We start from the raw sequence: 27,897 nt of genomic DNA, 5'->3' as shown, positions 1-27,897 counted from the left end.
GATATAATAAGTTTTATTCTATCTTTATCTGTGAGTCAATTCCAATAATATCTTGAATAAATAATTTTGTAAGTTTAGAAATCTTACTGAAGTTTTACAAAAAAAAACTTGGTCTGAAAGGTAGTAATTATGTGTGCAATGAACGTCATCAAACTCAATTTTCTCAAACATTTATTCATAACTTCAACTGAATCAATAAGCACAGCCTAATTTAATGCAATTAATTTACATTTCAATTGCCATAACTTATTTACAGAGAAGATATTTTCAATATAATCAATTTGATCATAAGACAGAACTACTAAGATGTTAGTAGTCCAGAATCATTTTTACACAATTCAATCTTCTCAAACAAATTCTCACATTTGTCTTTCAATTGCTTCCAATCAGAAGTTGTTTTGCTACACATATTTTTATGTACACAACTACTAATAAATAATACTAATAGACAACAATTAGTATACAATCAACAAAATTAGATAACACAATTTCTTGAAACTTCATGGAATTATTGATTACAGTTTTAATAAGTTGATGTGCACTGTAAAATAGATAAATTATTTTTATACCATAAATAAAAACATCATACATAAACTAAAGAAAAGTGATTCAAATTGATGAATTTGAATTTAAATTATTAATTATATTACATAATTATAAGAGTTAGAATAAGGATGGTTATTGTGGTGTACTACAAAGTACTATTTTTGGGGTTCAAGTTTTCAAGAAATCAACATAGAATTAACAAAAAGATTCTATTTACAAATAATAAATGTCATATTTGCGAGTGACGAATCACTCACTATTCAACCTACATTCAAAGTACATTATCTACAATTTTTCTGGTCACGACGATGTCCAGTTCTCTAAGTGGCTGTGGCTTGGTTTCGATGGGCGTCGTCTCTGATTCAGTACTGAAAATTAATTTCCTTTTACATTCTCACATCGAATAAATTTCACACAATAACATTGCCATCTTTTACAAAATACCATCTTACAAATAATTGCCATCTTCTTACATTAGCAGCTCAAACGTTGAACTATGCTGATATTTACAATTTATTGAAGACACTGAGATATATATGTTTTTAATTGTTGAGTTGTTATCAATTACTTGAGCTATTGAACCAATTACTTGAATAATAGACAAAAACATCACTTCAACTAGATAAGTAGTCACTGGACTACAGTAGATGACTAGAATTTGCACTAGACTATAAGTAATTCGACTGAGTCACAGTCAATGTTGTAGAACCGTTCCATAATAAAATAAAAACACCCATATATCATCAAATTCTACAGTTTTATTTGGTAAACGACCATGGTTTCGTGACCACACAGGTCACAGCTTGTTTGGTCAGCTTGAAAATGTGACTTGGCTGGTCACGAAACCATGGTCCTGTACCAAATAAAGCTGTGTAGAATTTGATGATATATGTGTGTGTTTTTATTTCACTATAAGTAAGTCGATTAATCGAAAGGAGAGTCAACAACAATAACAGAGTGTTTTGTTTGTGTGCCTTCAAGTGATTACTCATATCCGCTGTTAATTGCTGGACTCGTAAATACCGGTTCACAGTGCTTTCGTTTACACTGAATCACGTACTGTGATTATTCAGCTCAGTTTTAATTTCCTACTCTCTGATTACTGTGAATCGGTCTTGCTGCTCCAAGATACACTTTCACAGGTGCATGTTTGTTTTACATCGTCTCTCGGCTCCCAGAACCGACTACAGATCAGTTTCATTGTCAGGAGGTTCTCCATATTCGTCTATTCCACTGAGAAGCTACAAGCAACTTCTGTTATGACTTCAATTACCAGGCAACAATTCAATCTTTGAATATTATAATTGAATTGAAGTTCTTAATCATCTATGATAAAAGTCCTAATTCATAATTCATCTAATTCATATTTCATCTAATTCTATTCATCTAATTCATCTGGAAGTTCTAATTCATCTATGATAAAAGTCGCGTAATCAAGCAGGTTTACGTTGAAAAATAATGAGGTTGAAGACTGAGGTTGTGTACAAATATTAAGAGAATAATAGAAGAGAGAGATAATAGGAAGTTGAGAAGGATTATGATAAGAAAATGTTGTCACTTACTTTGAATTGCTCCAGTTATGCTTATTGGCAAGCATAAGCAGCATCAGCAGAGGTAAATGAATAAGTGAAAATCTGAATAGCTTTCTTGAGGATGCACTATCTGAATCCTTGTAGAATCTCCAAGCTGGAACAAATAAAATTAAAAATACTATAATTATGTTGACTTTATCTTTGAATTCTTTTGAACATAAACTTGAAAGCATGATTAACACTACTTATCATCATCATCAATATCAGCGTTCGCACCTTAATGAAAACTGAGACATGAATATGACAAAAGTTTGAACAGAAGAAACTACTAATAAGGCCCGGTAGCACAAAAGCCTGTCAAATTTTAATCATTATTAAATCCCAATAGAACCAATCAAAGAAGGTTTTTTTTGAAAATAAGTTTTCTCTGATTTGTTCTCATAACATTTAATCGGGATTAGAAGTTAACAGAATACTGTGCAACCGGGTGTAACAATTTAAAACTAAAATTTTCAATTTAGTAAATTATTCAAAAACATGACCTCGTTTAACATCACATTAAAAGGTCGACTCAAGAATTTTCAGGTTTATCAAAGGGTGTAGTCAGATTGAAAGTGTATATGTGCAAGTGCAAGCTTGGTTATGCATGACAACAATTTAAAACTGGTTATGCAGGTGTAACAATTTAAAACTAAAATTCTCAATTTGGTAAATTATTCAAAAACATGACCTCGTTTAACATCATATTAAAAGGTCGATTCAAGAATTTCAAGGTTTATCAAAGGGTGTGGTCAGATTGAATGTGTATATGTGCAAGTGCAAGCTTGGTTATACATGAGTAAGCGTGTAGAGGAGAAACAAAATCTGGAAAGAGCAACAGGTACACTCACACTAAGCGTTCAGTGTGAGCACCTTCATGCAAGTCAACGTGTTTTTTTTAAAGGCATTTTTCAAATTTTGTTTTTCGGCTCATGTACGATTCGACGTACATATACGCATTCAATGTGATCACACCCTTAGGAGAAGAAAATATTGTTGCCGATAATTATATCGAAAAATAATTAGACTTAAATCAGTCACCATACCAATGTAAAGGGTATACCAAACTTGAAATTTTATCGGAAACCAGATATTATTATTAGATATATTTTACCAAAAATTGTGCGCCCGAGATGCCCACATTTGGGGCATTCGCAGGGGTCAACCAACGCCTCGCCCTGGGGGAACCGCCTTCTTGATCACGGTAACCCCCACGCCAGGTAAGTGAACAACAGAGATTTCAGATGAAAATGTGAGACTAGACTTTGATAACTTACCAAGATGTGAGAAATACAAGTTGAGTGGGAGAGATTGGAGAGCAAACCAGGTGTTGGTAAGGTCAACCAATGGAGCTGAGCAGGACAGGGCTGTTATCGCCAATGTGTATCTCAGGGCTGTTCGGCGACATAGCTCTGAAAAACAAAATACAACTTTTGAAAAAAACTGGAATTATGTCACAGTATAGTAATGTCACAAAGACTGATTTTTATCATTCAAGTTTTCATTCACTATTAGCATAGATAAACAATAGCATAAGTAGATATCCCATGGTATAGGGCGTTTATGTCGCAACTTTTACTGTTATCTCAAGCCGATAGTCCACGTAGTTCTTACCCGTGAAGGTTTATGACGCTGGTAGTCTCTCATATTGTGCCGTTCATACACTCTTACCCGGTCAAAACAGTAAAAAAAATCTGGTGTGGTGCACTCACACAACTTTCCTTGCCGTTATGAAAATTGATCACCTGACGCTAGTGTGCTCGCGCATCTCAAGTCTACTACTCAAAGATATGAGACAGCTGGTGATAGATCAATAACGCTGGAAACACACGAGGTCTGCTATCTCTTCATAGTGAATGATTTAATAGAACCAACAGTTTGCAATTTAATAATCACATTTTCTCGGATTTCAAGCTTATTTTCAATTTTAGGTGGAAATGTTACTAAACATTAATTGTAGAGATTTTCATGCTCAATCTTTTCCAATTGAAATTTTTTGTTTAAATTGTATCTGAAGCCTGATAACTGGAAATCTAAAATCAAACTTTGCATAGATGGTGCAGTGCTCCTGAAATTTTTACAGATATGAGACTTGTGGCAGTTGATAGAGCTTATCAATGACTATTCCAGGTAATCGAAATCGTTGGAGCCGTTTTCGAGAAAATCGCGAAAAACCCTGTTTTTGACAACATTTTCGCCATTTTAGCCGCCATCTTGAATCGCATTTGATCGAAATTGTTCGAGTCGGATCCTTATATTGTAAGGGCCTTACTTTCCAAATTTCAAGTCATTCCGTTAATTGGGAGATGAGATATCGTGTACACGGACGCACATACACTCATACACACACACACACATACGGACCAATACCCAACAACCACTTTTTCGGACTCAGGGGACCTTGAAACGTATAGAAATTTAGAAATTGGGGTACCTTAATTTTTTTCGGAAAGCAATACTTTCCTTACCTATGGTAATAGGGCAAGGAAAGACCATAGGTAAGGAAAGTAAAAATCGACATTAATCGACTTGAGATAACAGTAAAAGTTGCGACATAAACACTCTATACCATGGGATATCTACTTATGCTATTGTTACTCTATTCTATTAGCCACCAGTGTAGAATTCAAAGACTGAGCTTTATTCAAGCTTTCATTTATATTCACCATAAGGGTTTCGTCAAACTTAGCTACGCTGAAACACGTACTATCTCCCAATGATAAATTCAAGCTGCGATACGCGTCCCTTAGCTTTGCCTCCGTGTCTATCAAACGGCATATAGGCATGGTATGGTTTGCGGGGTTATATTCACGGCTTTGCAAAAACATCAGGCTTCGAGACCCTAGATCCCTAGATGGAGAAGGTTCCCTTCAGTGCTTCCTTGGAGGAAGCTCCCTATACACAGAGATACTTCATGAATGAGAGAGTTGCAACCATAGAGAAACAATAGCGTGAAGTAGATATCCCATGGTATAGGGCGTTTATGTCGCAACTTTTACTGTTATCTCAAGCCGATAGTCCACGTAGTTTTTTCCCGTGAACCTGTGTGATGCTGATAGTCTCTCTTATTGTGCCGTTCAAACACTCTCACCCGGCCAAAACAGTAAAAATCTACAATAATCGACAGTGATCGGCTTGAGATAACAGTAAAAGTTGCGACATAAACGCCCTATACCATCGGATATCTACTTATGTTATCGTTTCTCTATGGTTGCAGCACATCACCAACAATGGAAAGAGCTTGTTGAACGAATGTCAGCTGATAGCCTGTGTTGTGCTAAAACGACGCAACTCCAAAAAGCTCCTTGTGTATCTTTTCGGATGCAACACGTTGCTTTTGAGAAGATACAAAAGAGAATCGGTTGCTTATGGAAAGATACATTTTCAAAAATGTTCAATGTTTTTGAACGAGTAGTATTGTAGTCTAGTGACCATTCGCCGATAGGCAAAGCTACAGGACCCGGACTGTAGGCTAACATCTGAGTAGCGTAGCTTCCAATGTTGGGACACAGGACAGCTACATCTTCCGAAGGCGTATTTCAGAGTAATGTAGCATAATGTGAAGAGACCTTAAGTATTGCCTGTCAACAGCTCATGCTTATTCATAAATTCACAAACCATTACGATAATAATAACTACAACTGTCATGCAGTGTTCCGATCCATCTCATGTCCGATTTTTCATTGGGATTGTGGGGTGGTGGTAAAACAGGTCATATGACGGACAGGTGAGGCTTGCCGCATTCAAGATCGTTGCCTATATCACTTTCATTCAGTCGTTTACCTGTATGATCGGAGAGGGATCGGAATGCTGCATCACAGGTGTGTCTTCAGCGTTCCGATCCGATCACGGATGACAACCGATTAAATCATGCTACACATGTCCGTCAAATGATCTGTCCTAACACCACCTTACCCCAAAATCATTCTCCCAAATGTTTATAAATTGTAAAACCTACCAAACAATAGGTTATCTCTGTGTTTACTTAATGCCGCCTCAACATGTTGGCCCAATGAAGGCCAATGTCGACCAGCACCAGTGTGTAAATGGGTGGTTTAACAACGTTGGCCTTCGTTGGGCACTGGTCACATTGCAGGCTGGGCCAGCGACTGAACCAACATGTAGATGTAGCCCCCTGTGGGTTGGGGGAGCTTTGAGTCGAACATCATACTCAAGTATTTGTTGAAAACCAGAATACACCCACAGTATCCCTGCTTGTCGTAGGAGGCGACTAAAAGGGACCCCCTTTCCAAAACCCTTCTTCTCCTTCTTAATATGCTTTGGAACTTTACATTTCTAGAATAACACTTTTTTCATTGACTTGGCTTTGTGTCATTATTTCTTTATTTTTCTATCTGTAGGCCTTCCATATTCTTACCTCTTTTTAGGCCAACCCAAGGTGTGATGTGGACGGTGCTGATGGGTGGTGCTTTTATATGGTGTCTCTAACGGTGCCTGCAAGATACCAGGCGCCCTCCTGTAGTATTCAGTCTTGCCTGGACATGCGGGGCTCTGTCAGGGTTGACTCCACTTCCCTAGCTGTTCGTGGGAACCACATGAACAAACCAAACCCCAAGGCAACTCCAGAAGTTGCCTTGCCTTCAAACCCATCGGGATCTGCCCCATCAGGGCAGGTTCCTCAATCTGAAATGGGTGCTTCAGGAACACAGAAGGTTTCGTAGCACTCTTATGTAGAGGCTATCAAAATTGAGAAGGCTTCTACTGATCACGACATGGATGATGTTAGCTCAATCACATCATCCCAATTTGTATTAAATCTATTTTATTCCCAAAAAAAACAAACAATACAGAAGAAAAAACTGAAAGATACAGAGCGAATGTTTTATATTACACATTTCAAATTCAAATTTAGTTAAAAACACTCAATAATTTCAACTAATTTCTAAAATTTAGTAATATAAAGTTGATGTAATTTATATTTGGTGAGAATAATCGACGACCTACCTGGATTGGTGACCGACATCATGCGGTAGCCAGCACGCGAGTACTCAGGCCGCAAGTTCCACGACAACGCGTTGAAGTGCGGGAACTGCCAGGCATAGAGCACCCCGGCCAACACCCAAGCACCCGCCTCCAGGCTGCCCCCAGTGCAGCCGGCCCACCCCATGAGGGGCGGCAACGCCCCCACCACCGAGCCAACCCACGTGTTCAGGATGCTGACTCGCTTCAGTGGGGTGTAGATGAGTGTGTAGAGCACGAGGTTGGTGAGACCCAGCGACATTGTCAGTCCGTTCACGCCGTAGTACAGCAGCGAAGCTCCCGCTGTCCCGCAAACGGCTGCGAATCCGAGCGCGTGCAACGGTCTGCAAACCACACACACTTATTACTATAAAACAATTCTAATTCATGAATATAACATAATAATGTAATGATTTTAGAGATTCAATTAGTTCTGGCAACATTGTTAAACTGTTTTGTTAGTGCCGGTTGTACAAAAGATGGTTAAATTTCAATTGTGATTAATATTCCACAAGAACCAATCAGAGAAGCCGTCTCTGATTAATTCTCGTGAAATTAATCACGATTAAAATGTAACCGGCTTTTATACAACCGGGCCTTAGAATTCCTTATGAGGAAATGTTATTATTTTCAAGCATTTTTGAAGTACAGGTAGAAAGAGAATAAGGGCCGGTTTCCGAGCTCGGGATTTAGCTAAGTTCTAGACTTTAACTGGCTTTAAACTCTGGAGTCAGAAAATTGGCTTTTCGAGTCATAGCGTAAACGTAGTCGAGGACTTGAATAGACTCTGGAGTTTAGAGATCACGTTAGACCCTGGAGGGAGTTTATAATTTCGCTTTCTGAGTGAAGGGTTTATAAGTCCAGGACTTGAATTAGATTATTGCCTCTTTCTGAGTCGAGGATTTATAAAAAAATCGTTAAGTCCAGAACTTAAAACAGCGTGATTTTAAACCCTCGACTGGAGTAGGGTTTAAATTTAAGTTCTAGACTTAACTGAGCAAACACAATTCAGTTATTGTTTTGGAGTAGATGAAAAGGCAAATAGATGTCATGGAATACCTAAATTATTTGGATTAGTCCATCTAAATTCATAATTTATAGTTTGCAAGTTTAAAATTGTCAAGAATTATGCGTAAAAACTAACCTTATTTTACGACTGTTACATAACCTAAAAATGTTCAAGAAAAATAATACAAGGATTGTTTTGGAATTTATATTCCCATCTGAATGTTATTAATCAATGTCATATTCAACATATTAATATAACAATAATAAATTATTATTATTCCAGTTTTTTCAAAACAAAATAATACGTTTTCAAACTCAATAGCCTATTGAAATTTTTATTCCAAAATCATTGGTTAGGATCAATTATCAATAATAGCATAAAGTGAAATGAAATATTTATTCATCCATCTTTCAAAAGGTTAGGTTTTGCTTTGAATAGGCCTACAAAGAAATCGAAACTTATTATCACAAAATAATTGTACGTAACTTGTACGGTAACGTATTTTCCGCATTTGTATGATATTCTGCCCTCAACTACGTTTCGGGCAGAAACAATCATACTTATGCGGTAAATTATCGTTACCGGACTTGTTACTTAAAGTACTATTACAAAATAGTTTGGAAAACATGCTCATTTAGAAGTATCCCGCTGCAATCAGCTGTTTTCGTTTCGCTATAATGCCAACAATACAACAGCAAAATAGTGTGAATTTCCCTCATGTTTACTACGTTCAAGTCCTGGACTGAAATAAGTCGAGAACTTAATAGACCCCAGAGTTTAGAAGATAATATCGTGACTCAGAAAGTCGATTTAGACCCGAGCGCTTATTATAGCCCTGGACTCTGTAAATCCAGAGCTTATAGATCCCGAGCTCGTAAACTGGCCCTAAGATTGGTTGTTATTGGAATGTTTACTCATTTTATGCCATATAATCAACCACTCATTTTGTGGTATAATTGTACTGATATTATAGCGTGGACCTCACTACAGTGAGATTCTCTTAGTTCAACATTGTTGACATTTAGGGCCGTTTGCACAGTGTAAGTTTAAGCTAAAATTCCGTTTGCACAGTATCAGTTTAAACTCTGTATTGAGTTTAAACTCTGGGAAAGTTTAAACCTTCAAAACAGGAGGTTTAAACCAAATAATTTGGATTAACTCGACATCTGTAAGATTTGATGGGGAAACAGCTAATAGTAAATCATTTTTCGACGGTTGTTTTTAATGCTTCTGTAGACGATAATAATTATTTGGGTTATGATGAATCATTCATTATTTGAATGTAAAAATAATTATAATGGAGGAATTGATAGAAGTTTTTAATGCGATTGATAAAGATGACTGCGAAGATATTTTGGAACTGGGAAAAATTGGGCGAAAAACGAATCATTTAAATTTCTGGGATGATACCGAATTTTTTCAACGGTTTTGCTTGAGTAAAACAAGTGTCAATTTAGTTTTTGATTAAATAAACCACTTGATAGACAATAAGACAATTTTCACTTTTATTACTGTACAGATTACAGCTCTGTGGATTTTGAACGAGGGAATAGTAGCTACATAACCTCAATTTACTGATGTTTTGTAAACAAATAACAAATTTCCTGTAAAAATCAGCCTTCCTATTATAAACTGACTTTTATATTATAAACGATGTCATTCAATTACCAACTTAACGCTAAACTGAATTAGTAAATGCACTGAGAAAACAGATTCAAGTTTAAACTTTCAGATTAACTTGAACTGGATTAACTTAATCGAGTTTAGCAATCTATACTGTGCAAATGGCCCTTAAACTGTCAACATTTCTTAAAGATTAAACCATTTCAGATCGTACATCAACCATATGTAAATATTATGTAATTTCATGACAAGTACTGACGTGATATTGCCGCAGACGAGGAGCCGGTTGCGCGTGCGCGCCATCTGCGCGTCGAAGGGCACCTCGTGGTATTGGTTGACAGCGTTGGCCGAGCAGGAGAGCAGGCCGGTGCCCACCGACGTCAACGCAAACGTCATCGGGTCGAACGCGGCCGGCGCCATTGCGTAGCCGGCCATAGACGTCATCACTACCAGTGCTAAACAACAAACCTTCACATTAAAAAACTGAAATTCAAAACCAAAAACGAATGAATAATAACCTACTTTTTGGACTAGTGTATGAATCGAAATTTGGGGGAAGAACCATTTTGGGCTGTACCTGTTGGTAATTCCCCAATCATTTTGATTAATTGATTAATAGGTTTCACTTCATCATCTCTCATTCATTCATCCTTACAAACGGAAGCGTTTGGGTGGCATTGTCATTCATCCCTTCATCATTATCACCTGGGCTTAAAATACTCGTAAAGAGTTGCCCTTGAAAAAATAATAAATTGTGTATTCTGTATCATTGAATAAATAAAAAGTAAATTAGTATGGCTTTTGTTGGTGAGGAGTACCTTGCGGGAAGGTCCCACCTCGCCAGAATATATTATTCAAACGGTCAATGGGCCTGACGACTGTCATACTTCAGCCGGGACCGAAGATTTAACGTTCCCATACGATAACATGGGAGTGACCTGGTATTACTGAATAAATAAATTAAGGTGTGATCAAATTGAATATGTACAGGGTGTTTCAGAGAAACGGGAAATTTTGAAAGTTAAATAATTTCAAGTAAAACAAATCTTTAAATGAAGTTTTTCATATCATTTAATAGTAAACATAATGCCATTTTAGAATAAATAATACCGTGACATCTATTTTTTGAAGATGACATCTTGCAGGTATGTTCCTTTTCTACGCAAACATTCCTGTAGTCTCTTCATCACAGTCCATGCATGGTTTGACGTAACATTACAACTAGAATTTGAAATCGCTTCATTTGAAAACGGAAGAATTGAAAGCCAAGATTCGAGAAGCGATTTCAAATTCCAGTTGTAAGGTTACGTCAAACCATGGACAATGTGATGAAGAGACTACAGGAATGTTTGCGTAAAAAAGGAACACATCTGCAAGATGTCATCTTCAAAAAATAAATGTTACGGTATTATTTAATCTAAAATAGCATTATTTTTACTATTGAATGATATGAAGAACTTTATTTAAAGATTTGTTTTTCTTGAAATTATTCAACTTTCAAAATTTCCCGTTTTTCTGAAACACTCTATATAATAAATATATGTTGAAGTTCACGCCCTATCATATGCATGAGCCGAAAAACAAAATTTTAAAAGTGCCATCGAAACACGTTGTGACTTCCATGCTCATACTGAACGCAGCTAGCTTTCAGTGTGAGTGTTCCTATTGCTCTTCCCAGATTTGTTTTTCATTTGCACGCTTGGTCGTGCGTAACCAAGCTTGCACTTGCACATATACGCATATAATGTGATCAAAGCCTTGGACTTCTTTAGTTATGCAGATTGAAGGATTGTACAATAATATAATATACTAACTTGAAATAAAGTCTACTTTTCAAAGAATTTTGTGGAAGTAATATCATGAATTAACAGAACTATGTGGAACGACTGGCTTGAAGTTGACATTCCAATTTAATAGGCTGCAAAAAGCCAGTCACGTGCTCAGGGGTGTATTTTTTATTATCTCATGCCAAGAAATATCAGGGTAATAGAAATACCAGAGCTTAGAAAAAGGGGTTTGAAAGACTCCTGGACAGTCTTCTGTAACTTATTCATTACCTAAAATCACAGTGAGTCCTGTTCAAGAATAAGCCTGTTCCGGAAAATTCTTAGGGTATGATCACATTGTATGTAGATCATTCATGCATGACCAACCGCACAGAATCTGGAAAGAGCCATAGGAACACTCTCACTGAAAGCCTGCACTTGCTGGTGGCGTTCAATGTGAGCAGCTACAGGCAGGTCACAACATGTTTCTATTGCCCGGTCTACACGACAACGATATTAGCGCAACCCTGCCAGGTTTGCGCCAAGTTTGCGTCGTGTAGACGGGAGATCGTTGTAGATTTCTGAGGTTTGAAGGTTTGTGCTTTCTTCGATCAATCTCAGCCAGGTTTGCGTCAATTTTTCTAGGAAACGATTTTGTCTCATCTATCCATCAAAACCTAAATCGCTTCAAAATGAAGATAGAGAATTCGCGATTTCAGATTCGGATTCAGCACCCTCAAATTAAATGTGTGCGAGGTCAATTCTCAAAAATACTCAAAAACAAGGAAGATTTTTTAATGGATAATAATTATCTTATTTACTCTATAGCAATGTAATAGATATAGTTATTCACTCTTCACTTGATAACCAGGATTCTTGATTATTATTATTATTGTGGAGAAGGAGAAGTGGGAGGAGGAGAAGGAGTTGGAGGAGGTGGTGGAGGAGTAGGAGGAGTAGGTGGAGGAGGAGGAGTAGGTGGATAAGAAGAAGGAGGAGGAGGAATAGGAGAAGGTGGAGGAGGAGGAGGAAGTGTAGGGTGTGGAGGAGGAGGAGTAGATGAGGAGGTGAAGGAGGAGGAGGAGGGGTGGAGGGTTGAGTAGGTGGGGATGAGGTCATGGAGGAGGAGGAGGAGGAGTAGTAGATGGAAGAGGAGGAAGGGAGGAGGAGCAGGAGCAGAAGTAGGAGGAGGATATGGTGAGGAGGAGGAGGAGTAGGTGGCGGAGGAGGAAGAGGAGGAGGGATTGTGGGTTGAGGAGGTGGAGGAGGAGGAGGAAGAGGCTTGAGTTACTATTCATCTCAAGTTTAAAAAAAACACTTCAAAGTCTTCGTATAGAATTTATATAATGGTTTAGTTTATAATACAGGTTTGTGTTAAAGTTGGTGTCGTGTGATCTGACGTGCACTTGCACATACGTACATTGCATCCAATGTGATCGTACCCTTTAAACAAATACTAGGTCTAGCAGCTGTTGCAACGTCTATTTTTGTCTACATGCATTGAGCGGTTGTGACTGGAATATTTCTAGTTCAAATTCAAATTTTATTCAATCCAATTCACAATATTTACAAATTATGAGAAAAATCATACAGCTTAACAATATTAGAGTGATAAGTTAATAATTATAAAGTACATAAGAGTCTAATTATTATACAATAACTTCAGACAAGAATTCCAACATGCTAAACCAGGACTAGTTTTACCTAGACCTAGTTAGTGATAGCCAATTTCAATCAACCGTTCCTTGAATATTAGGCCTACTTAGAAATGCTAATTGCTAGCTCTTATTCAACCTACCCATTGATGACGTGCCCCTAGTCCTAGTGATGTAGGTGGCAATTTGAAATGAAATGATAATCAAGTCCACCCTATCCCACGATAAATGCTGTATGTTTCAACTCACCACTGAGACGCACTTTCGATAGTTTCATATACTGCTGCGGCAAAGAGCGTAGATCGAGGTGGGCCTCCTGCCATACGGCGGCGGGGCGGGGCGGAGTGGTCAACAGGTCCGCTTCCTCCGATCCAGGGGACCCCGGGGGTCCAGTGGACCCCAGTGCTGCAGAGCTGGGCACCGTTTCACACAGGCCCTGCCTCTGCACTGGTCGGCTCTTGACATTTTTGATCGACTCCTTCTCTAGGGTCACCGGTTTCGCGGCTGCCTGTAATTGCCAACATACGTGAATTACACTAATAGTACCTACATACTGTATATTTGGTGAATTAGATAGTTACTATGATGAGAAATACGTCTTCGGCATAGCCGTCCTATTTGTTAAATTAAAAGATACGTACATTGGCTACGTTTTCCGAAGATAATGACTCCTATACTGAGGTCCACGTTATAATGGCAGTGGAGAAAGATAGGAGAACAACGTTGCCGATTCTCTGCCTTGCAACTGCCTTCTATAGAAGATATCTGATACCGGTATCTGATGTAAAATCAAGAACTGTTCATTCTTCTTTAGAGTAATCAATTATATTTTATTCAAGAAAATATTTTTTCCAATTAATAAATAATAGGCTAATTGTACAAGATTATATTTCGTTGAATTATTCTATTTATATAGTGTTAAAAAAACTATCTGGCGAAATTGCAGTTAGATGAGGATAATGCTATCACCTTTTCGAATGATAGACAAGGATAGCAGCATCAAAGTTAATCAAATACTGCCATTATAGCGTGGACCTCTCTACAGATATGCTATGCAAAGTATGAAAATTCCTTTATGATCAATTGTTTCAAAATATGATTCAGTAAAGCCTGGTAATTGATCACGATATTGGATTCAACTAATTTATATTTTTTATATTAGAGGAGTTCACAATCCAACGTTTCTATTAGTAAATTTTTCAATTCATTATTCTGAGATGAGAAAAATGTAAATACTATAACAAAATGCAAACGAAAATTGTAAGTAATTCAAAATATTGTACCTACCTGTCTAGCAGCTGAATAGAGAATCAGACATCGATTGTAGTTGAGGTTAGTGGTATGCAATTTCTTTAGAGTACACAGCATGTTTGATTGAAGAGATGATTGTAATTTCTGAAATAAAAAACAATAATTAATCCAAATTCTGAAATAAAAAACAATAATTAATCCAAAACTATCTACATATCTTGTACATTCCAAAAATTCTCAAAGGTCATAATCAATAGGAGATTTAGTAATGATATTAGCCGGCAGTTGTGTCTAGCTAGCAGCAGACTCGCAGGCATTGATGCCGCTCGAATAGATTGCACAGTAGATTTCCCATTGCCCAGGCCCAGCCTAACCCCAAGCTACTAACACCGAAGAATAAGCGCTCGTTTAACACGGCCTTATTTGAACAACTATACCAAATCTAAGAAAATCGCAGATTTTGAGCGTATCTTTGGAAACACATCTGCCTAATTTATACGTACGGTACATTTGGTCATGTAAATCTTTGATTCTGTTAATTATCATAATAGAGTGAGTAAATGAATCAGTGCTATTTCGCTTGTATTTATGTAGATAAAAGGTGGATAGGCCCATAAATTATGGCCATGTATGCTGAGAGATGTGATTTTTAAATAAGCCCATATTTACATAGCCCATATTTACATAGATTTTATAAAGAATGCCTATTCCATAACATTTATTCAATTATTAACTTGAAAAAATTGTCAATATTTTTAGATCAACGTAAAAAGAACAATTAATTTCTGACAACACAAGTTTGAAGAATACAGTATCAAAATCGCGTAGTTTTAGAGTTATTAGACATAAATAGATTATTTATCAACTATCAAATACTTCATTTTTATTAAAAAAAACCCTATTATTATGAGTAAACAGTTGAACCACATTGCTCAGTTCAACATAACTTGTTTATTTAATAAAATTGAAGTTTATCAAGTTGTAACATATAATTATACTGCAAATCAAACATTTAATTAATTAATTTATTGAAACTTAAATAAATAAAATTGTATTCAAACATGTTGTGAATGTATTGACATCTTCAAAATACACATGAAATGTTAGGTTAAGTTTGAATAGGAAAAAAGCAACGTGAATGCAGAACCATAGAGCTTCAAAATAAAAATACAAACCTGTAATTCAATGGATATGAATCCTTTTGAGGAATCATATTAATGTTGTTCTGAAGAAATCATGCGTTGATAAAGAATATTTGCAAATACAACCATTCCAATAACATCAATAACCTTCCAGCGTGAAATAGAAGTCAGATGACGGAAAGATCGAAAGAGGAAAAAGAAAAGCAAGTCGACTTTCAATTGTTCGATATATTAGGAAAATCAAGTCGACTTTCAACTGATCGATATATTATGCTTTTAGTGACATCGATTATCGAGTCCAATCTTGAGCGCAATTTTTAAAGTGTATAGTATATTCTTTCAGGAAACGTTAAATTTATTAGTCAAGCTTGATTTTTCCAATTTTGTCATTTTTTTCAGTTTAGACCGAATAAGTTTCATATTCGAGTAGAGTTTTAATGTATGCCGATGACACATCATACATTTGCAGCTCTCAGGATGCAAGTGTGTTAGAAATAGAATTTTTCTTGAACATTAATGCCATAGCCCAGTACCTCTCTCAACTCAAATTAGGAATTAATGAATCAAAATCCCATTTTTTACTATTTAAACATAGAAATAATTCCAGGATAGATCAACTTATTAATGTACAGATAAATGAAAAAAATGTTAACCAGCCTCATTTCGTGAAATTCCTAGGGGTTGCTCTGGATCAGCATCTCTCTTGGGATTTCTATACTAATCAGGATACTGGGAGGATTGCATCTGGAGTCTTTGCACTCCGACAAATAAGAAGATTGAATGATACCAAACTCACAATGGCAGTCTACCACTCACTCATAATGTCACACATCCGCTATGCCATTATTGTGTGGGGTGGGTCGTGCCAGAATTTGGAGAGGGTGTTCAAGCTCCAAAAAAAGCTGTTAGAGCGAACAAAGGTATTATGCCTTTAGAGTCCTGTAGGAACCACTTTAAAGAATTAGGCATACTAACCGTTCCCTCTATTTATATCTATGAGGTGATTATGCATGTTAGAAGACAGACAATGACTAGAAATGCTGATTCGCATGGATACAATACTAGAAATAGAGGAGACTATGCTTCACTGTATCACAGAACAGCTCTTTTTGAGAAAAAACCTACATATATATGGGCCTTAAATTTATTAGAAAGCTTCCTACTCACTTGAAAAATTGTGAAGATGTCGATGTTTTTGAGAAGGAATTAAAAAGTTTTTTGATGCTTGGAGTATTCTATACCACAGAAGAGTTTGTGTATAGAGAGGGTTCCTTTGTGTGATTTGTTTCTTCTTCTTTTGTAATACTGTATGTATTATACATTTTTGACAATTCCTATACTCTGATTAGAGTCTCTGGGAAGCTTTAAAAACAAACAAACATATAGATTTCTGCGTGATTTGCATCATTTTAAAACAGTATAATGTACAGTCTGTCACAATACAGCATTTTCGACAAATGCATGTACAGTCTGTCAGTAACTCAAATTTTGAAAAAAAAATATTTTAATAGAAATCTTGTAGATATTTACAATTTATTGATGAAAATGTAAGCGCATTCATAAAAATAATTCCTTTTCGTATTGCGGTTGATCATTAAAAACTACAGGCGTTTTTTGAGCACTTTATATAAACAATAAAATTGCAATAAACCAGAACAATATTCAAACCTGAACAATAAACCAGATGAATACGGTATTAATTTTCTTGATTAATTATAACTCAACTCTAAGAGTGGATTTCACCAGGAAATAAACGCGCTGTTAGAAGTAGCGCAAGCCACATTGTTTGCTCAGTAACTGACAAAATATAGGTACACAGTACTTTTTGCTGGAACAAATTCCGAACACGCCAATTCTTATCCCCAAAAATAATGACGTATCAGTGCTCTCAGGTAGGCAGAAGTTTTTGTACGGTACTGGCTTTTCGGGGGGGGGGGGGGAGGGCAGAAGTTTTGGCGGTGATTCTTCTGTACCGTCCAGCTTAAATATAGTAAATAAATAAATTATTATGAATGTATTTTATGAAATTAAAATTATTATTTTCACTTCTTAAAAAATTGGAAGTGCTAATATATATTTCAATGACAAAAGTTGATGGGGTGAAACGCAATGTATATTTTGAATTAAAAAACACTCACATTGTTGTTGGTCTGTTATGACCTGTTGTTTGTCAGATACAAACTCAAACTTCAGACTTGAGCCTGAAGATGACCAACAACAGATAAATACTTCATCACTGCTAACAAGAATGTGATTCCACTTCAAAAGTGTTTTTAATTCAAGTTTTGGATTAATAGTAGAAAAGATGGTTCCACAACACAGCAGAGTATATTGACAGACTTCGACAAAAAACAAATTTAAAAAACCAAAATTTTATTACAGTATCAAGACAAATAAATAAATGGATAACAGTGATGCTAATTTCTATAAGAATTTAGAATTGTTATACAGGAGCTTAACAAACATAACAGATTAGAAAAGGAGATCCATTCTGGAAGTTATTTAACATTAAGAAAACAAGGAAGCTTTCTCCGGCTAAAATGACTACCTAATACAAAAGTTATGAACTATTGACCTTCCACTAAAAAACTATAACTATAGAGGCCTATCGGACTATAATTAAATCAATAGATTAGAACGAATTTGACTAATCATGAATTTTCTATAGTTCAACATGATAATCTAATTTTTAATACATTTCAAAAGATAAGTAGCTCAACAGATAAATAAAAGTAGTAAATAATTAAATCTTTATCTACCTCTAAATTATTCAAGTATTACTTCATTGACATTTACTATTAATTTTGAATTTATTGAAGGTTTATTTCATCATATTCGTGATTAGTTATTTTTATAAAATGTATCACTATAGGTAGCTAAGAAACTATTTAAAATCGAAACACTGTCTATAAGTAGGAGGTATTGCTTCAAGTAGATAATCAAAAAACATTAATTACTAGCCTAAAAACTTTAAAAAGGTGCAAAACAAGCATTTTTGCAAAATCGACACGAAAAGGAACTCTTAAAAACAGTATAAATATATACACTTTTACAAGTATCTATCTCAGATATTTAGTAATTAATAATATCAAAAGTTTCACAGCTCCCGAGATGTTTTTTCAACAGTCAAATAAACGAACTTTGAACAGAGTTTAATCTTTTAAGCTATTGAGAACAGTAAAGCTAGATCAAGTTTTAAAGCCTGATTTACACAGATTCATTGAGTAAACCAGGCTTGATTTGTCAACTAACGTGAGTTACTAATGTTACAAAAATTCTATGATTATACTCTAATGATAAACTATTATCATAGTTTCAATAGGATTGTGTTTATATTATTGCGAACTTAAATAACAATTTAGTATGTTACCGTACTCATAAAACTACATTATTGAAACTTTTTGATTTTAAACGAGTACCATCTATTACAACATACTTATTACAAACTATTTGGAGCTACTTTAATATTTTATTGCATATTTTAAATACAAGGCGTTTGAAGCTGCATGAGTCAAATTATGCATTCTATATTATTAGCTGCTTACACATATTGAATATAATATGTACAATATGTAGGTAAAATTGATCCATATATCACGATCGTCGTAATTTGAGCACTGTTTAAATTCTATCAATGCTTAAAAAAAATAGAAAATTAGTGTGTTACTAGAATCAGTGCTTCCAACATATTCTAAAAATTAGAACAAACAGAAACTGACCTATGAGAGAAAGTTATTTTCTAATTGATTTTCCCGTCATTCACAGTGCTGTGTTTAAAAAGATAACATCATATCTAGTTAATGAATCAACATTGTACTCAAAATTTTGCGAGCATACTCTTATGAATAATTGCTTTACTCAATCAATTTTCATTACACTGTCAAGTGTAGATCAGCATGCAATCTAAAATGTCTTATTGTAAAAACCAGGAGTCACTAAACGTTTCTTTTAGAAACAACGCTGAATAAGTCCATTAGAAGATAAAATATTTTTAAATTCACAATAACTTAACATTCTATTCCAAGATAGCGATTATTTTAAATGTTCAATCAGATTCTGTTAAATCAAAAACAAGTTCCTCATAGACAAAAACGCATAGTTCCTGCAGAAGAAAATGACAGTTTTTGTACCTCCCAACTTCTGAACAGCTTGGTATACAATTGGAGCAACACTTTTTAGAAGATATACTATGTATAATAGTTACATAGATTACACAATCATGAAGAATTTTAGATGATTAAGTAGAGCAGTACCTATCTTTCACGAAGGAGTTTTCAAACAGTCACAATAATTAGAAATTTTACTTTTGACTTGACATTTTCACCAACATTCCAACACACCATTCTACATACTTATACACCATTATATGGTTACTAAACTACAATCAATGGTAGATAACCAACTAAACCCAGTTAAATACAGTAGTATAATTTCCTATGGAACATAAATACTAGATCCCATTACACTGTTCAAGTTTAGATCAGCATGCAATCTGAAATGTCTAATTGTAAACCAGGAGTCACAAGGGCCGGTTTCCGAGCTCGGGATTTGGTCAAGTCCTAGACTTTAAACAGCTGGAGTCAGAAAATTAGCTATCCAAAACGGGGTGTAGTCGCAGTTTTTATAACAGTAGTCGCAGTTTTTATTTTCTTATTTCTGTAATTTGAAACGTTTTTCCTTGACAAAATTAAACATTTCTAAATAATTCAAAATAGCTGAAACTTTACACTATTTTCTCTTTATTTAATTTTGTGTTTAATTGTCTAGTTTTGAAATTTAATCCAAACGTGACTATGACAATGACTGCGACTACGCCCCGTTTCGGAAAGCCAATTTTCTGACTCCAGCTGTTTTAAGTCTAGGAATTAGCCAAATCCCGAGCTCGGAAACCGACCCTTAATGTTTCTTTTAGAAACAACGCTGATATAGTGGAAGATATCCATAATAGAAATACTTGAATTTGTCACAACTACTTTTACATTACTAGTTTTCGATGTTACACAATAATCAACTTCTAGAGGAATGTAGTTACTATTAAAGACAGTACTGTCTTGAGACAGTATATACTATTATAAAGACAGTATATTGTCTAGTTTAAAATTTAGTGAATGTCTACTCTGTATTGTAGAGTAGTGAACGTCTCTTTTCCAATATTTTATTTGCTTGAGTCAACAAGTCAAGACCTGAAATATTATAGCATTATCTCATAATGTAATCTACAACATAAGTTGTCATTATTTCAAGTCAAGACCTGAAATATTATAGCATTATTTCACTATGTAATCTATTACATATGTTGTCATTATTTCACAATGTAATCTACAACACAAGTTGTATCATTATGTTTTTGAATATGCATTATTGTTGACAATGCTTATTGCTTTCTTTTGTCAAGTTTTACAGCAAATAAATTTCTTGAAGTCAACAACCAAATTAAGCCTCTGGTATTCACTTCACAGTAGGATTCATTTCAAACTGACAACAGTGTTTGAATGGGAGGGCTTGATGTTACTTATATGAAATGCTGATAGTTGGAAGTGAATGTCACTGCAGACAAGTATTTATGACAATTACAAGTCAATTGAGATTATTTAATCTCAATCAATTAATCGTTTGTAATAGTTTCTAACAATTAGGAGAACTTAATTTTCAAAACCCTTTCCATCCACACCCTATGCCTTGACGCCGCTTTACTCTGTTGACTGTCATCTCTACACCTGAGACACAAAGTCCTCTCCAAACTCACCAATGTCCTCAACAAGGTTTCAGCTTGTGACGTTTCCATAGCAACCGCCTCAGTTTTCAACTCTTTCTCGAGCGGAGAGCCGTCTTCCCTACAATACACACGGCGCAAGGAATTATTAGAGCTACTAAGGAACCGTTTGTGGAAGGTGTACAAAACAAACCTCCGGTGACACCAGATCGCTTCATGACCGGGAAACAACAATATTAGCTCAGAGTTGAAGAACAGTTCTGAGCTTAAAAAAGCGAGTACAGATTTTGAGGTGGCGTCCAACGAATCTAGGATAGAATCACAGTTATTTTCAGCGTCGCCGTTTTCGTTTGGTCTGAAGAACAACCTCAACACTTTCTCGGAGTCCTTTTGATATCTCTTCACACAAATGTCCAAGATCTTTGACAATACTTGCTGCCGGTACTGGAATCCGCTGTAGTCGGAGACGTGCGTTGCTATCCAGGTGCGAGACATGGACCACTCGCTGCTGAGCAGATCAGCTGACGAATCGGTGTCCAGTGTTGCCAACAGTTGTCCCAAACACCACTTGCGATGGTTCCAGGCGTGGTAGTTGTTCGAGTACCTCTCGGCCGCCAGCATACTAATGTGTAGCTCATCCGTCAGGTAACTGTAGTTTGACGGGCAGTCTGCAACATTGACGCGTTATTCTAATTGCTCCGAGGAAAATTGTTGTTGATAATATTACACTTCACATAGGAGATTGAGTGACAATGAATGTTACACCATAGAGAATAGCATAAAAATATGTCATAGGGCGTTTATGTTCCAAATTTCACTGTTAACTCAAGCCGATAGTCCAAGTAGTTCTTTTACTTTCCTTGCCCTATTACCATAGGTAAGGAAAGTATTGCTTTCCGAAAAAAATTAAGGTACCCCAATTTCTAAATTTCTTTACTTTTCAAGGTCCCCTGAGTCCAAAAAAGTGTTTTTTGGACTTGAAATTTGGAACTTAAGGTCCTTACAATATAAGGATCCGACACGAACAATTTCAATCAAATGCAATTCAAGATGGCGGCTAAAATAGCAAAAATGTTGTCACAAACAGGGTTTTTCGCGATTTTCTCGGAAACGGCGCCAATGATTTTGATCAAATTCATACCTAAAATGGTCATTGATAAGCTCTATCAACTGCCACAAGTCCCATATCTGTAAAAATTCCAGGAGCTCCGCCCCATCTATGCAAAGTTTGATTTTAGATTCCCAATTATCAGGCTTCAGATAAAATTCAAACAAAAAAATTCAAATGGAAAAGATTGAGAATGAAAATCTCTACAATTAATGTTTAGTAACATTTTCACCTAAAATTGAAAATAAGCTTGAAATTCGAGAAAATGTGATTATTTTATTGCAAACTGTTGGCAACTGTAGATTCTATTAGATCATTCACTATGAAGAGATAGCAGACCTCGTGTGTCTCCAGCGTTATTGTCCTGTCACCAGCTAGCTCAAATCTTTGAATAGTAGACTTGAGATGCGCGTGTACACTACCCACAGGTGATCAATTTTCATAACGGCAAGGAAAGTTGTGTGAGTGCGCCACACCAGATTTTTCGTGAAACTATGTGACGCTGGTAGTCTCTCATACTGAGCCGTTCTTACACTCTCACCCGGCCAAAACAGTAATATAAGGCAGTAGTCGGCTTGAAATTTGGAACATAAAGGACCTATACTGTGGGATATCTTCTTATGCTACCTTTAACTATGGTTACACCAACATACATTATAAATCATGAGCCTGCTAATCTTTTTGGAAGGGTGAACACTTGAGCCAACTCCTCTGAATATGAATCATGAGTTGAAAAATCGCTTCCCGTGGTTTGGAAATCACCTAAAACGGTAGATCCAATAAATTATCTCTTATCCTTGAATAGGCTAAATGTTTTGAGGTTCTTCTAGTACTTCAAGTATCAAGTAAATATCAGAGACTCATTTTGAATTAATCTACTTCAACAGGCTAACAGTTGTTAAAGGCTAACTCTATTTCACACTTTTTAGATAGGAGGGGAATCTGAATGGGTAAAACATTTTGTTTCATTACTTACACACAAGCCTAAAGCTCTTGTGGGCATCACCCTCAGAAAAAAAGAGTGTTAAATTTTGCAGCCCATGATTTTGTTGGATATACTGTAATAAACGTAAGGTTGAATGGGACCTTCCCTTGTTATTTACAGGAATGTTGCAAATTCAAACAGAATCCTACTAAAGGTACAGTACGCGTTCCGTAGCTTTGAAACGGCATATGAGAAAGGTATGGTTCGCGGGGTAATAATCACGGTTTTGCAAAAACATTAGGCTTCAGAGATCTTAGATCCCTAGATGGAGGAAGCTCCCTACAGAGCTTTCTTGAAGGAAGCTCACACAGAGATTCTTCATGAATGAGAGAGTTGCAACGTATCACCAGCAATGGAAAGAGCATGTTGAACGAATGTCAGCTGATAGACTATGTTGTGTTAAAAGGACGTAACATCTTGTGTATCTTTTGGGATGCAACACGTTGCATTTGAGAAGATACAAAAGAGGGTCTGTTGCTTATGGAAAGATACAAAAGAGCATCTGTTGCTTATGGAAAGATACATTCAAGTTCCTTGTGTATCTTTTCGGATGCAACACGTTCCTTTTGAGAAAATACAAAAGAGCATCTGTTGCTTATGGAAATTTACATTAAAGCTCCTTGTGTATCTTTTCGGATGCAACACGTTGCTTTAGAGAAGATACAAAATAGGATCTGTTGCTTATGGAAAGATACATTAAAACTCCTAGTGTATCTTTTCGGATGCAACACGCTGCATTTGAGAAGATAGAAAAGAGTATCTGTTGCTTATGGAAAGATACATTTTCAAAAATGTTTGATGTTTTTGAAGGGTAGTATTGTACTCTAGTGGTCCTCCGCCAATAGGCAAAGCTACAGGACCCGGACTGTACGTACCTTTCATGAGAACGTTATTGATGAGCCAGCGTCGGTAGGCGAAGACATCGCCGGATTTGGGCTTACGCGAGAGCACCACACTCGAGAAAAGTAGTTCACCGTTTGCATCCAAGTGTGACGTCATCACAAGCTCCCGACGCATGTTCCACATGCTGGACACGTCCGGGTTGATGAGAAGTGCCACTGTCAGCAGATTTTCGATTCGTTCCGGGTCTGGAGAGCACAGTCACATTTTGAGTTATTCTATTACTTCAAGTACTGGTATCAAGAAAGTAAGTATCAGATACACATTTTCTATAAGAGTTCTTCTAGTAGAAGTATCAAATAAGTGAGCATCAGAGACACATTTTGAATTATTTCATCTCACAGGCTAAAAGTAGTTAAACTCTATTTTACATTAGTTTCGATAAATCGTTTAGAAGGATTCGAACTTCTAGTACCTTAGTATCAATAATCAAGTAAATATCACATACCCATTTTGAGTTCTTCTATCTCCACAGGATAACAGTTATTGAAGGCTAACTCCATTTCACACTAGTTTAGATGAGAGCAAAACCTGAATGGGCTTAACGTTTCGAGTCCTTCTAGTACTTTAAGAATCAAGTGAGTATAAGAGACACATTTTGAATTCTTCCATCTTGAAAGGCTAGCATGTTTTAAAATGCTAACTTTCCATTTCACATCAGTTTACATTAGCAGCACACTGAATGGGGTAGATTAATCTTGTATTGAGATTATGTAACAAGAGAATAACATTAACTTGCAAAAACTATAAGATTATTTTTTTCAAGAGATTATGTTTTTTTGATTGTAAATATATTAAGAGTTTACAAATCTGGAATCTATAAGAAGCTACTGAAGTTTCATTTTGTACAAAATGATAATTATTAGCAGGAAAACACTAGTCTAAAATATACTTTCAGCTTAGTAAGGTATTCAAGAATGAATATTAGGATTAAATAATCATATTGTATATTTTAATATAATCATAAATAATTATTAGTCATTTTCAAGAGAAACCGATTAACCTCAGTTGTGTGAAGCACAGCTAAGTTGTAATTGAATTACAAAAGGGATTAAATTTTCTTATCTGATTATTGCCTCCTTATTCGAAAAATACCTTCAAATTGAAAGAATGGTATTCCTTATCTTAAAATTTCACCACTTTTAGAACATATTTAGAAAAATAATGTATTAATAAAATGTTTGAAGTCATTAAAATTAATTGTTGAGATGACTGTGTTTTATTGTGACATCCTGCGTTTCTGCATCCTAACTTTAGATCTGCTATTTCTGTTTTTTTTTCATAGATTTGTATGGCCTCACGGTTTGGGGTGGAGCCACAGACGTGTTGTGAGTGTTGCTCATTCAGAAGAGGGCCCAGAGGATCCTTCGTGGTGCTGAGCGACTTGCCCACTGTTGTCCCCTCTTTGTGAGAGAGAAGATCCTCACAGTCTTCTCCCTCTATATATTTAAAACTCTTTGCAGAACACACGCAAATGAGGTGGAGCTTGTAACCAGGCAGAAAATTCACCCATAAGAGACCAAAGGGAGGCAAAGACTGGATGAGCCCTACCAAAGACTGAGCAGGACTCGTGCAGTATCGTGCTTTGCCCATCTGTCTGTCAGGCTCTACAACAAGCTTCATTGTTAGGTCTTGAAATGCTTATTATTGGATGAACCTTTGTCACAGTATACATACAGTATGGAAACTCGGCTATTACTCTGGCACAAAAATCCGCCATCTTGTTAGGAAGTTCCGCATTGAAATAGTATTGATGGGAGTTTCGGATCACTTTAATGATCCAGATCAATTGATCTCGTTCACTGCCGCGAGCCAATCAAAAGACCAGGATTGGAACTTCCTAAGGTCACGTGACGTGTCTAGTATTTGTGCCATGTAAAAAGCATTGGTTGGATAGGCGTTTTGATTGACAATTTCCATTCTGTATCTATTCTGTGCCTTTGTACTCACAAGTGAGTTTTTCATGTTGGACAGCAGCTTGGTGGCGCATATATTTGTTCTTCGTTTGCTTATTTTTGTTTGTATCTTTTTGAGAAGTAGGTCAAAGTAGGTTGGCCTACTTGCTTTTGTATCTGACGTATCCCTGTGTGTCTTATGCCACCTTATGGACTTGACTTAAAATAAAAAATAACAAATTGTTTCGAAATGCTATTCTATGCTAAGCTTTGTTTTGTGCTATTAGGTGATCAGTTGTGTTGCATTGTACCTAATGAGAACACAGGGTTGAGTTATAGAGATTTTGTTATGTACCTTCTTTCCGACGTTTCTGTTGTCGTATCTCCATGACTCGACTATAGGCGTGACAATAGACATGTTTCACACACCACGACTCCAGTCCAAGACAATGGTTTTCAACAACGACTGGCGATTTATTTTCATTCAGCGTTACGGCAACAATGTCGAACTCCTTTCTGTAAAATATGAAAGAAAGAATTGTACTTTCCAATTAGAAAAGGTGTTGTATAATGTGATGATAGTACTATTTTTGTTGCATATGTCTGCTGTTTTTAAACTAGTGACGTACTGAAAGATATTGGCTTTATCAAAGATGAGGATTGATTGTAATTTACTCACTTTATTTTGTCTTGAATTAACCAATTGACAATTAATTAATGGTTCAGTTACAATGAAATGTTATCAATTAAAAACATTATTCAATGTATAACTTAAAAAATGATACAAATCTGATAAACTTTCTTTTCAATACACCTAACATTACTAAATAAGCACGGGCATTAAAGAACCCAGAAAGAAAAAACTATTCTAAATCAAATAAAAAATTTAAAACTTACTTAAATTAATGAAAATAACAAATATCTGTAGAATTTTATTAATAAAAACAAGTAACCTAGAATTATAACCTAAATTCACTTACAACTTTGGATCCTTTTTGAAGGCAGAATTAATATCGGAAATTATTCTCTCCGCAGCAGGAAATATATTTTCTTCTTGCATTTCAACTAAAGCAAATTACACTGATTATCAATTAGTAATATAATAAATTAATCTCAAAAGATTAGAAACGTCATTTCTATCACGGGCGTAAACAAAGCCTACCGAAATCCAATGCCTTCTAGAAAGATAGCTGTCATTCATCGCTTACTGCCATTATTTGAATTGGCGGCATTTTCAAAATCATCTTAAAAATTGGCAGAAATACTGTACGGTATTTATTTTTTTTTTAAATAAAGCAGAGACAAACATTCTGTGAGTTTATATATTTTATCATTTAGAAGAAAATGAAATGTTTAAAATGAAAATTATAAGCTTCTTTCTGTAAAAAAAGGTATAAAAATCTGGGGGATTAAGTTAACAGTTTTGAGCTGTGCCAGTTAGTCCTCCCCCAATTATTACTTCAATGTTTAATTGTGTATCATTCAATAATTAATGGATTAATTATATTCAATTAATTGATGAAATACTTCATAAAAAATATAATATTCCTCATATAATAGGACATTATCATTTATAGTTCCAGTAGTAATTTTCCACAATTTTTCTGCTCTTGTATATTATCTTTATCTTGAAGATTTTTCTTTCTTCCCTTGTTTTCTTTGCTGGTTTTTAATTATATTTTATATGGTTTAATTAACGTATCTTTTGTATTATTCCGTTCAAGGACTAAATTTTCTCTAATTTATAACAGTA

General features: G+C 35.6%; 2 protein-coding genes and 1 pseudogene across 2 annotated transcripts; all 3 read right to left on the bottom strand.

The window, feature by feature from the left end:
* Window positions 1–154: 154 nt before the first annotated feature.
* Window positions 155–15,741, bottom strand: LOC111051249 (protoheme IX farnesyltransferase, mitochondrial). Its single transcript, XM_022337747.2, has 8 exons — window positions 15,577–15,741; window positions 14,438–14,545; window positions 13,400–13,658; window positions 9,989–10,184; window positions 7,083–7,441; window positions 3,395–3,529; window positions 2,109–2,232; window positions 155–914 (listed from the first exon to the last, which is right to left on the bottom strand). Exons 2-8 carry the CDS (start codon window positions 14,516–14,518, stop codon window positions 818–820), a joined length of 1,251 nt encoding a protein of 416 aa, XP_022193439.2. The 5' UTR covers window positions 14,519–14,545; window positions 15,577–15,741; the 3' UTR covers window positions 155–817.
* LOC120353441 lies at window positions 3,207–3,345 on the bottom strand (annotated as a pseudogene).
* Window positions 15,742–20,322: 4,581 nt separating the features above from the next.
* LOC111052083 (protein prenyltransferase alpha subunit repeat-containing protein 1) lies at window positions 20,323–27,891 on the bottom strand. Its single transcript, XM_039436377.1, has 4 exons — window positions 27,125–27,891; window positions 26,500–26,660; window positions 24,225–24,437; window positions 20,323–21,924 (listed from the first exon to the last, which is right to left on the bottom strand). Exons 1-4 carry the CDS (start codon window positions 27,202–27,204, stop codon window positions 21,176–21,178), a joined length of 1,203 nt encoding a protein of 400 aa, XP_039292311.1. The 5' UTR covers window positions 27,205–27,891; the 3' UTR covers window positions 20,323–21,175.
* Between the last annotated feature and the right edge of the window lie 6 nt (window positions 27,892–27,897).

The sequence above is a fragment of the Nilaparvata lugens genome, chromosome 10, assembly GCF_014356525.2.
Source record: "Nilaparvata lugens isolate BPH chromosome 10, ASM1435652v1, whole genome shotgun sequence".
NCBI classification, from domain to species: Eukaryota; Metazoa; Arthropoda; class Insecta; order Hemiptera; family Delphacidae; genus Nilaparvata; species Nilaparvata lugens.
Note: the sequence above shows the minus strand (reverse complement) of the source record. Positions and strands in the feature narration are given on the sequence as shown.